We start from the raw sequence: 11,731 nt of genomic DNA, 5'->3' as shown, positions 1-11,731 counted from the left end.
AATTGTTAGCCTGTCTTGCTTCCTGCCATATTACTGGGAATTACCAAGAGTAAATGAGTGATGAGTAACATTTTAAGATGACCCACGTCATATTTCTATGCGGTTCATTTTATATTAAAAAAAATAAACAAACTTTGCCTTTTTTCAAAACGTCTGTGTTTTCATTTCTTCACAGAATCAGAGAATGGTTGAGGTTGGAAGGGACCTCTGGAGGTCATGTTGTCCAACCCCCTGCTCAAGCAGGGCCATCTAGACCTGGTTGGCCAGGATCATGTCCCGATGGCTTTAGACTATCTCCAAGGAAGGAGGCTCCACCTCTCTGGGAAACCTGTCCCAGTGCTCAGTCATCCTCATAGTAAAAATATTTCCTTATGTTCAGATGGAACCTCCTGTGTTTCACTTTGTGCCCATTCCCTCTTGTCCTGTCACTGGGCACCACTGGCAAGAGCCTGGCTCCATCTTCTTTGCGCTCTCCCTTCAGGTATTTATGTATGTGGATAAGATCTCTCCTGAGTCTTTTCTTCTCTAGACTGAACAGTCCCAGCTACCTCAGCCTTTCCTCATAGGAGAGATGTTCCAGTCCCTTAATCATCTTTGTGGCCCTTTGTTGGACTCTCAGCTATGTCTGTCTCTCATGTACTGAGAAGCCCAGAACCGGACACAACACTCCTGTGCTTAAGAAGGGAAGGATCACCTCCATCAACCTGCTGGAGATACCAGCCCATGATACCATTAGCCTTTCTTGTGGCAAGTGCACGCTGCTGGCTCATGTTCAGCTTGGTGTCCACCAGGACTCCAGTTCCTTTTCTGCAAAAGTGTTTTCTAGCTGTGTGGCCCCAGCATGTATCAGTGTATGGGATTGTTCCTCCACAGGTGCAGAGCTTTGCACTTCTTGTTGAACTTCATGAGGTTCCTGTCAGCCCATTTCTCCAGCCTGCAGAGGTCCCTGTGGATGGCAGCATGACTCTCTGGTGTATCAGCCGTTCCTCCCAGTTTTGTGTCATCTGCAGCCTTGCTGAGGTGAGGGTATGCTCTGCCTCACTGTCCAGATCATTAATGAAGGTGTTAAACAGGATTGGACCCAGTATTGTCCCCTGGGATACGCTGCTTGTTACTGACCTCTAACCAGACTTTGTTCCACTGATCGCCACCCCCTGGGCCTGGCCATTCAGCCAGGTTTTCAGTCCACCTCGCTGTCTGCTCATCCAGCCCATACATCAACAGCCTGTCTATGAGGATCTTACGGGAGACAGTGTCAAAGGCCTTGCTGAAGTCTAGGTAGGCCATGTCCACTGCTCTCCCCTCATCTTCTGGCCAGTCATTTTACCACAGAAGTTTATCAAGTTGCTCAAGCATGACTTCCTCTTGGTGAATCCATGCTGACTACTCCCGATGAATCATGAACTTACCAGCTAACTTCCTGGAACTCTTTTATATGCACCTGGTTTTTATACACAAAAAGTTTACGTTCCTATATGTAATGGTCTAGTTATGTCTTGCAGTATTTATTCAGGTGATACCTTTTATGTTAAATTCTAATGGCTTTTGCTGAATGACCATGTAAGGAAACTTAAATGGAATTTTTTTTAACACATATTAGCCTCCTAGGGCACTAATTGTATATTTATTTAATTTTCAAGTAGATGGCTGAATTTTAAAAAACTAACAATTTTCCTTTTGAAAAGGAATTATACTCAAGAGAGGTGGTAATCTGTTGTGGCCTGGACAATGTTTCCTACAAAGGCGCATTTCATTGAGGAAATGAAAGCTTTCTCATTGTTAGAAATGCACAAATGAGCTTTCTTTTTAGTGAAAGAGATACTGTATTCATGTGCTTGGTTTGGTGTTGCTTGCAGCATTAATTTCAGAAATTATATGAATATTTACATTTCCTGCACTGAAGGTTCTTATCAGCAATTCTGCCTTTTTTTCCTTAATTTTTTTAAGACATCTAGAAAACAAACTATTCTGTTTAACACTAGTAGTGATTTGAGACAGCTTGAAACTTCTGTCTTTTCAAAAGGCCTTCGAAGGAAGGAGACCTGTCAGAAAAATGCATCGTCTAGATAATAGCTGACCATCTTCCTACTCGGACAGCTGTGCTTGTACTCTTGCCAAGTAAGGTAAGTAATGCTTGGAAAAATATACTGTAAAATTGAGGCAAGATAAAAGCATGCAATTAATGTGTGTGTGTGTGTTTCAGAAACCAATCATCCTGTGCCTTAAGAACCCGGCAGCTGACAGACTTGAAAATACTGCTTGGCCTACTCAGCATTGGAGAAGTAAGCAAGATGTAGAATGAGTCAGTGTGTAGAAAGTCTACCAAGTTAATGGTAACGTTACGAAGCTGAATTGCTGAGTCACCTGCCAGTGCATGAGAGTATAAGGAAATATCTTAATTAAAAGCAAGTGCATGAATTATGACATAAACATTCTTATCTGGTTAACCCATGTAGTGTTAGCCCTAATAAATAAGGGCTAGACTATTACACAAAGTATTCAAAGAATCAAGAATTTCATGTGACAGTGCTAGTTTTTGTTGCTTTCACAACACAACAGGAAGATAAAGGATCATTTTTGACCCGTTAACACCTGTGACAAAACCGTTGCCTTCTAGTGCAATGATGACTTCACCTTTGAGAAGAGTGTGAACAGAGGGTTCCTGTGACAAACACATTTGCATCCAGAGTCAGTAAGTCAGCATACCTACACTGACCACGAAGTATTTGTATTTCCTTTACTGTTATGATATTATTGATAGTAAATAAAGACTCCTTTTTCTTTTTTTTAAACTGGCACTGATAGGTGCTCAAGCTCATTCTAGTGTTCTTTCAGAGTGGCTGTGAAGATGAAATAGGCATACAAGTTCTGGCCTGTAACTTGCTGTTTCTGTTGACACAGACGACCCCAGATCTCTTCACCATCTTTAAAAATCTTTTCCGTGTTCCAATAACTGTAGAATTGTGTTGTACATCTGTGCTGTTACTATGCTGGCTGTTCTAAAACTATTTGCAAAGTGATCTTTCCTTGATGGTCAGTAGTTCCATTGTGATATGAGCGGAAGACTCATCTGACTAAAAACATGCTTCTTAGAGCACAGCATGTTTCTGAGAATGATTTTTACAAACAAAATGTAAATAATTATCACTCTTTCTTTTAGCGAAGAAAATACTATTTTAGTCCTGTCTTCAATTTGATTTTTGTGCATTAATTACTCCATACTCAAGAGAGATGCATAACAAGACCTGACTTAATAAAGATCATAAAGTTAAAAAAAAATCTTTTTCAAATAAGGGGAAGTTTTCTAGTATTTCATAGGAATTACTTCTTTCTTACAAAACCATGACTTACATTTGTGCTTTTATATTTTTAGTCTAGGTATGGCAAAAATAAGGTATACAAGGAAAACATATAGGCCTGTTCTTGTCTTTAATTTTTTTTTTTAACTGAAAAATGTATGCTTTTCTTTTTCCCCACTAAAAACTTGCCTGAAGTGTAATGTCTCACCATTCATGGTGAGCTGAAGTGTTAAATTCATTATCTTTTTGAAATAATTATTGCATCTAATTGCATCTTAAGTGCTGTCCAAAATTCAAGTCCTGCCGATGATGTAATAGAGTTTAAGTATCAACTCTTGATTTAAAACACTTAAACTTGAATTTTGATGACTAAAATTTTTCCTTTATGGAAATCATTATCAATTTCCCTGCTATTAGAAGCCTCTATGAGAAAGCTTTGCTTGCTTCATTAAAAGTCTTTACAGTGTGAGATCGATTACTTGTTTTATATACAACTATAGCGAGTCCATGAAGGGTAAATGTAAGAGAACTTAAAATATATATACACACACATATTTAAGAAAAAAAATAGAGACAAAAGAGATTTTAGATGAAGTGGAAGACAAGAAAAGGTATTATGTGGGAATAAGTTCCAGTATGCACTCTTGGTGTTCAGTTGAGATTGCTGTAACCACTGGAGTGATTTAGGAATACAACTTTGAGAGATGAGTTGTAGGCATTTGAGAAGCTGTGATTCCACTGCATTCAAACATCTTGTTCCATTTTCATGCTAGTTAGTGTTTGTCAGTCTGTCATCTGAAACCTCTAGGGAAGAAAAAAAGCCCTTCCTGAATTTTTTTAAAGCAATACCCAAACGTGAGAATTTTCATTTTTGTACACACAAAAACACATTTGCTCTAATCAAAACATACAAAGCATGCCAGTAAGTACTTTGGTTAAAAATTAAAGGATCATTTTTTTCACATTAAAAATAAAACATCTGGTCAGTAAAATAGTTCACTGTACATAGTATTTTGGCTTAAGTTTTGTTAATTCCATGGAGTACACCACATCGTTATCTACTGTTTAATACTTTTGCCACTGTTTGAAGGGTGAAAGAAATGTATTCTTGATTACTGGCACTCTGGAATTTACCTGAGGCATCGAGGTGGAATAAAAACACCATGTCCTTGAATCTTTCAGACAATGAAAACTTAGTGATAAAGATGTTACCTATGGCCTTTTTTCCTTCCTGTATTTCATTTTACTGCATCACTGATCCTTTTTTGTTGCACTGATGCTCCAATCTTTGCTAAACTTTTTATTACGTAACAACATATGAACTGTATGATGCTGAATGCCTGTTTCTGACTTTGGCTGGACTGATGGATTTTTTTTTTTTTTTAAATAGTCTGCTCCATTTTTTAATTGTTTTTAGTACAGTTCTAAAACAGATGCTGAAGAGTACTCACTTTATATTTGTGTGTACTCCCTTCTTTTCATCCTTTCACCATTTTATTCTTTTGATCTTCTTTTTATCTCTGAAGTTCGATTGTTTTGTTAGGTATGACTATAGGATTTCCGATGAAAGTGAGATGTTAACCAAATACAGGAAGGCAAGAAACTGAGTTGTAAACCATTTTTTTCTGCTATTCCTCCTATGGCCTTGGAAAAGCTGATTAAAATCAGCTGGTATTGTGTTTACATAAATAAATTGTGTTTAACAGATCACTGCAGGAAAGTGAAATGTGGGGGAAAAGGGAATAAGAATAAACAGCAACACAGTAGTTCTCAGCTCTGATAATGAAAAATACTATATACACAAGAATTTCTCTATAGTGTTCCTAATAGTAGCAATGTAATTGTGTCTTTCCTCCTCTGAAGAGTACAAGCAGGTGCGCTATTTCCAGTTTCCTAACCAGATAATGAAAAAACAAATGTCACTTTCTAGCAAAAGGAATCGCAACACCCAACAGTGTATGGGGATGTGTGCTGAATGTGCTACTGCCCTCTGTAGATATAGTTTCCAATAGTTGAATGACTCGGTATTAAAGAGAAATAGCAATGATTTCCCTTTGCATGTTTTCCAGCTAGACTGTTATAGCCAGTACAGCGTACAGCTTGTTTGAATCTCCCTAAGATATGTTGAGTATGAGGGTATTTCTCATTTCAAAATCAAAACCAGGCTTTGGTACTGTTTTGGAAAATGCACTGGGAATTCCAAGTGATGTTGAATTTTGTACAGCTGGACAAAGCAAAAATACCCTACTGGTTCTTTGCCTGTGGTATTTTAACAAATGGGCTTTTATGCTTGTAACTCTATATATTGACTCTTACAATACTCTATGTACAGTTCACAAGGTTGGTTACAGGCCTGAATCAGAGCTCATCTATAGGGATTTTCCAGCAGGCTAACTCCACTGTAAACTGTAGTGCTACCTTTTATGCGTTGCTACTCTGAAAGCATGACAAAACCTCTCATTTAAAATTCCCAACCTACCTAACATGGCAACAGCTCTTTCAGATCCCATTGAAATCCAAACCTGGTCACAGCAAAGCATTAGAAGTCATACCAGTCATACCAATATTTTATTTAGATTGGTCAAAGCATCAGATTCATAATGCAGGGAACACCCATTGACAACCAATGGAACTGGAAGAGATTTTTATTTCTATTTTCTTGTATTCTTTAATTTAGTGACTTGGGGGTGGTGGTGGCAGGTTGTTTAAATACTGCATCTGTTGTGCACAGGATGGGCTGATGCATGATGTGGCACCTGAAAAATCTTCGGTTGCTGTTGGGGTTTAGACACCCCAGTCCAGCCATTAGAGCTTACTAAGAATGATTTTGCAAGCACAGCTGAGTGCTTTTGCATGTTTAGTTAGAGCACAGGTCTCGCTGTTTCACCTGAAGACAAGCAGCTGCATTCACTTACTGATACACATCAGTTAACTTAAAAGGTAAGAAGGCAGGCCTGCCTAAACAGCAGTGCATGGAACGTGCTACTCAAAGCGATTTTAACTATCCTTATTTTCCTGAAATTGGCAGGCCTCAAAAGGGCATCAAACATTTTCTACTGGAAGACAATCTTGGTGAAATAACCGCAAAGCTGAAATTAAGCTTGCTGCAGCTGCAAATATATGGTAGTAGCTCAAAAACAACCATCACAGGTGTAATCCATTCTGTGTTGTTTATCAGCTAGCGCACTGCACGTCTGCAGTCAGTACCACCTGAGCGGGTAGCCGCGCTCAGCCTTCGGGCTACTTCGCCACGCGCAGCGGTGGCGTCGCTAGCGAACGCGGTGGCAGGCGGCAAGGTGGTACCGGGCTTCCAGCCCCGGACGTTTCTCTCTCCTCCTGGCCTGCAGCCGGTTCCGGGTTAGGCGGCCGCAAGTTCTCTGCTGCTTGCATAACGCGTTACAAGTTGGAAGAATAACGAAGCAGCTGTAATTAGCGACGCCGTGTGTTGCTGTAGGAGTGACAGCGGTGCGCGGCGGGCGCTGCCTGTGCTGACTCCCCTCGCGCCTGGCCGTTGGGATTCGCCCTGCGCGCGACCAGGGCGACGGCGGCCAACGGCCGCGCTCGCGCCCGGCGCTGCTAGGTAACGGCGTCGTCCCAACACAGCGGCGCTGCCTCGCCCGCGCGGACATGGGCACCGAGCAGGTACTGGGGACTGAGGGCGGCACGGCGGGAGCCTCCTTCAGCCCGGAGCCGACAGCATCTGCCCCGGCTCTGGCAGGCGGGGGCGGGGGGTCCCGTGGGAGGCTGTGGGGCGGGACCGGACCGGACCGGGTGCTGGGGAGCAGCGGGCTGGCTGAGGCGAAGTGCCTGGGCAGCGCTCGCTGTTCACGGGGCAAGAGAGCAGAACGCTCGGGGGTACCTGGCTACCGGAGAGGGGCTTGTTCTGATCTGAAAAGCGTTGTTTTTCTTTTAAACCTTAAATAACAAGCTTGAATTAAGCTTCTCAAATTACAGTTTTATCCCTGACACTTAAGTTAATGCTTGCGCTCTGTGAGCAGAGGCCTGGTGGGGCAGCCGTGTTTGTGGAGAAAGGCTTCAGTACACTCTCCCATTAGTTGCAGGTTGGTTGCGACTGATACTCTCCAGAAAAATGAAACCGTGGTGTCTGTGCTGTGAACTCCTTAAATCAGGTTTTTAAGAGCAATGTAGTCCTTCTTGCAGCTGCCCAGATTTCCTTTAATTACCTTAGCAGTGCAAATTTAAACAGACGTTTTTGGTTTGGGCTGCTGTTCCTGTAGTGTTTTCAGAGAGAACTATTCTCTTCTAAAGGTATCCCATTATAAACCACAGAAATGAATTTCAGTCTTTAGCTTGGTACAAAATGTTATGTCATAAACCCTCCCCCCCCCCCCCCCTTTTTTTTTTGTTTGGGGTTTTGTTTTTTAAATATGAAGCATGAACAGATTTTAATTAATTTGGTTTATTTCCAGAATTGCAGGAAGCTTAAATGCTGAAGACAAATGCCAATAGAAGCTTTTAGCTATGAACGTGGTTTTAAATCACTGGGTGTTAACCAATACTAATTTGTATTATTTCTCTAGTGGCCTGATTGGGTTGTAGTTGGTTAATGTAATTACAAGGAAGAGTCTGCCCTCTTCAATCGTGTTGTTCTCCTGTTACTAAGTCAATCCTGTTCTTTTAGTCTCTTTTGGTTTTGATGTCCTCATTCAGATTTGTTTTCCTCTAATGAAACGTGTGAGATACTTTAAGCGAAATCATTCAGTAACTTCCTTCTGTGAATTAAAAGTTCACCAGTTTTTCTTCGGGTGTGTTTCTTCTTGAGGTGCATATTAGAGGGTGTGAGTTGGCTGCTCATAACTCTCTGAGATAGTCCTCGCTGTCTAGGACTCTCTTTTTAGTACGTCTTATTGCCAGTAGTAAGTGTGTGGTATAGTATTTTAAAATATTGGCACTGTCTTCAGTGGAACTAATTTCAACACTGAGTTTATCAGTATCAGCGACTCAGAGGTGTAAGTTGTGGCACTGAACTCTATGTTTTTCAACAAAATAAAATCTAAACAAAACTATGTAATGTTGTATGTGAAGACAAGGTATAGTCTTAGTCATTTTTGTAGCCATATTATTTGTAAAAATACCCAGGTTTCTGTTACTTGTTCCTAACCAGGAATCTAAGAATTAAGACTGTGGACCTTGTCGCTGAAAGAAATAGATAATACTCTTCCAGGAATTAAAAAACATTTTATCCTATACAAAATATATTTTTTTCCTATCCATTCCCCTCAGAAGGTAGCAGCTAGCCTTCACCATCTGCTTTAGAGTCTGGACTAGAGAAACAATGAGCTTTATATTTTAGTCTCATTACACAAGACATGGAGAACAAAGAGCGTGTTTATTCTCAATGCTCAGAACCACCTAAGGTGACTTTATGTGAGCCAGCAGCTGTAAAGCTGTTGACAAACCAGAGTCCATCAGATCACCACTGAGATGGTTAGGGGGCTGGAGCACTTAGTGTACGAGGAGAGTGAGGGAACTGTGTGCATTCAGCTTGGAGAAGAGAAGGTGGCGGAGGAAGGTAGTTACTATCTTCTAGTGCCTGAACTAGAGACAAGATGGTGCCAGATTTCTTTTGGTGCTGTGCAGCAGCAGGAGGAGAGGCAACGCTCTCGAGTTGCAGGGAGGGAAATTCTGACTAGGCGTAAGCATAACATTCTTCACAGTGAGATGATTAAGCAGGGGAGAAGGTTGCCCAGAGAGGCAGTGGCTTTAGAGAACTTCAAATCTCAACTGGACAAGGCCCTGTGCAATCTGACCTAACTTTTTGTAGTTAATACTGCTTTGAGAAGGAGAGCAGATAGTCAGAGGCTCTTTTCAGCCTAATTTTTTTCTATGATTCTATCAGCGTGTTTGTATAGGGCTGTGTCCAAACTCTCTGCATAGGCTACATTGCATCCTGTAGGCTTCTTGGCTTGGTAAGCAGTAGTTTTATGATGCAGTGCAGATACGCTGTTAGGGTATGTATTCATGCTAGTATTAGAAAAAACTGGTAGCTGTTACGCGATCTGTTCTAAGAATCTTTTTGCAGTTGAATATGTTAAACTACAAAGAAGTAAATGGCTTCATATTTTCCCAGTAGAGTTACAACTGCTCCACTTACCAGACAAAAAGTAGGCTTGTCATGTAAATCTTTCTGTATTGGTTATAATACTGCTTTTACTTCATTTATGCTGAAATAAGTTCATCATCTGTGTCACTGCAGACTATGAGACTGGTATGGGCGTTAGAAGTTTGAGGTGTGAAAAATCTTGCACGTGGACCATGCCTATCTGGAAGATAGACTGGCGAGAGCATTAAATGTGGGACTGAAAGAGATATGTGGTTATTGTGGCAAAGTCTTCGGTCACCTTTTCTGTGATTGCCAAAAAAGCTAGATTAAGAATATCAAAATTGGCCTGCTTGGTGTTTAGGGTACTTTAATTCACCAGGCATTTTGATCTCCGTTCAAGGGGAAGCTGGATGTGTTTAACCTTATTTGGGGACAGAAAGGGGGAGGATGGATCTTTTGTTCATTAAAACAGTAGTGCTGTTGATTTTGAAACAAGATACTTAAAATATTTTGTTGTATGACTCCCTGTTGCAGCTAGTGGTAGTGAAGGAGTTTCTCCCCATCACATTCAGGGGAAGAACTCCCTTGAGCTGGAATGAGTTTGCTCCCCTTTCACAAGTTGGACCACAGATTAGTTTATGAAGAGATTGCTAACAACTATAATGCATGTCTATGCATATTGTATCACTGTCAAATTCCTGTATTTTGAGGGAGGTTTTCTTTGGAGCCTGATTTGATTTTTGGCTCACTTGGGAATTGCCAGAGTTTATCCTTGACTGCAAAATTCATGTAAATAGTTAAGTGCCTAAAACTTGTGTGAGTTCTACACCACAGCAACTGTATTGCAAATGATAGCCAACCCGACTTGTTTAAGGATAGCTGGGGTATGTCTACACAAACTTTCTGTGCTTTGTGTCTTTCCTCCATTACAGCCTTTGCCTAAGACACGAAGCAGAAAGAGGGTGGCTGTAGCATAGACATCCAGTATTACTGCAAGTGCAGCTGCATGGAAAGAGGCGGTGCCAGGGGTATTGGTGGTGGTGTGAAACAGAGGAGAAATAGAAGAATAGCCAAAGGCAGTTGTGTTAGAGCCAATTTTAAATAATTTTGCAACTAGATTGTCTTGTTTGTTTATAGGAAGGTGCTGTACCTTGCTAAAATGTGCTAACCGGAGTCCTGGGCATGGTCAGAGCGTGCTTTTAGACAGAGAGCTTTGATGTCTGATGCTGAGGGATCAGCATCGTAGAAAAGCAGAGAATACTGGACACTCTTAAATGAAAGTTTCTGCATTAGAAAAAAAGGACCATTTTGTGTTTTAAAAAATGTTGACTGAAGAACAGGAATAAAAAAAATTAATTGTTTATTTGTATTATTTCATGGTACCTTGTAATGCTTTAATGTATATCTTGGCAAAAAGGTTCCATAAATGCTTCCCAGCCTGAAATTAATTTTCCAGAGCTGTGATTTTTCAGAGGCATTTGAGAAAGTTGAATTCTGCATGGAAACACTCTAGGAAGAATAGCGGAAGTGATATGAAATTGTATGTGTAAAAATTATTACATAAGAGATAAAAACAGAATTATAGCTAGAGTACAAGTTTTAGTATTCCTGAAAGTCTAATACTAGTAGTAATTTAAATATCTGGTTGTGTTTTTCTTTTTTTTTTTTTTTTTCAAGCCCAGTCCAAGTGGCAAAGGAAAGTCGGCAAAGAGAACAGTGAACTTACTACCACAGTTGTCTCAGGTAGTTTTGTTGACTTTTTTTGTAAGCTTTCATTTTCAAATATGTGTCACAGCATGGTTATGTAAAGACCATGGTTCTCATTCAAATATATGGTGGTACATATATTCTCTCTCTCTGCACTAGGTATGTGTATTGTATATGTATATCTGTATGTGGAGCATTGTTTATATTTCAATATTTGGAAAACATGGAAAGTGGAGCATTTGAACAAGTTTGAAAATATTTAAGTAAGGTATAAAACTAGAGAGTTTACAAATATTACACGTACGTTTAGCACGCTTATCTCTAATGGTCTGGATGTTTAGAATTTGAGGGCAACATATAAGCAGTAGTTTATTGTATGATTTTTATGCTGCCTTATTCCTGCTGTATATTAGGCTACAGTTTCTTTGATTTACTATATTTAAGAAGTCTTGAAGTGTGTGTTAGTAGCACCTACAACAAGTGTAAAACTAAAATATAAAATATTTATTCCAGGCAAGGTCTAAACCACTGTGGCAGCAGACTTGTCCTTTGTTCCATCTCAGCAAAGAACAGAAAGATGACGAGTCAGATGAGTTTACTATAAAAAATGAGTATTCACCTGGTAAGGTTAACATTTTTAGTACTACTAAAGAAAACCTCT

The 11,731-nt window shown here is 40.2% G+C and overlaps 1 protein-coding gene across 1 annotated transcript in view; it reads left to right on the top strand.

Moving 5' to 3' along the window:
- The first annotated feature begins 6,779 nt into the window (after positions 1-6,779).
- DNAH7 (dynein axonemal heavy chain 7) overlaps positions 6,780-11,731 on the top strand; it is a 118,944-nt gene continuing 113,992 nt past the window's right edge. The window contains exons 1-3 of the mRNA XM_087731018.1: positions 6,780-6,941; positions 11,041-11,106; positions 11,584-11,692. Coding sequence (XP_087587144.1) covers positions 6,927-6,941; positions 11,041-11,106; positions 11,584-11,692 — 190 coding nt within the window. The 5' untranslated portion in view covers positions 6,780-6,926. The remainder of the gene's footprint in view (positions 6,942-11,040; positions 11,107-11,583; positions 11,693-11,731) is intronic.

The sequence above is a fragment of the Nipponia nippon genome, unplaced genomic scaffold (assembly GCF_047370975.1).
Source record: "Nipponia nippon isolate SJK-2023a ecotype South Korea unplaced genomic scaffold, ASM4737097v1 scaffold_5, whole genome shotgun sequence".
In the NCBI taxonomy this organism is placed as follows: Eukaryota; Metazoa; Chordata; class Aves; order Pelecaniformes; family Threskiornithidae; genus Nipponia; species Nipponia nippon.
Note: the sequence above shows the minus strand (reverse complement) of the source record. Positions and strands in the feature narration are given on the sequence as shown.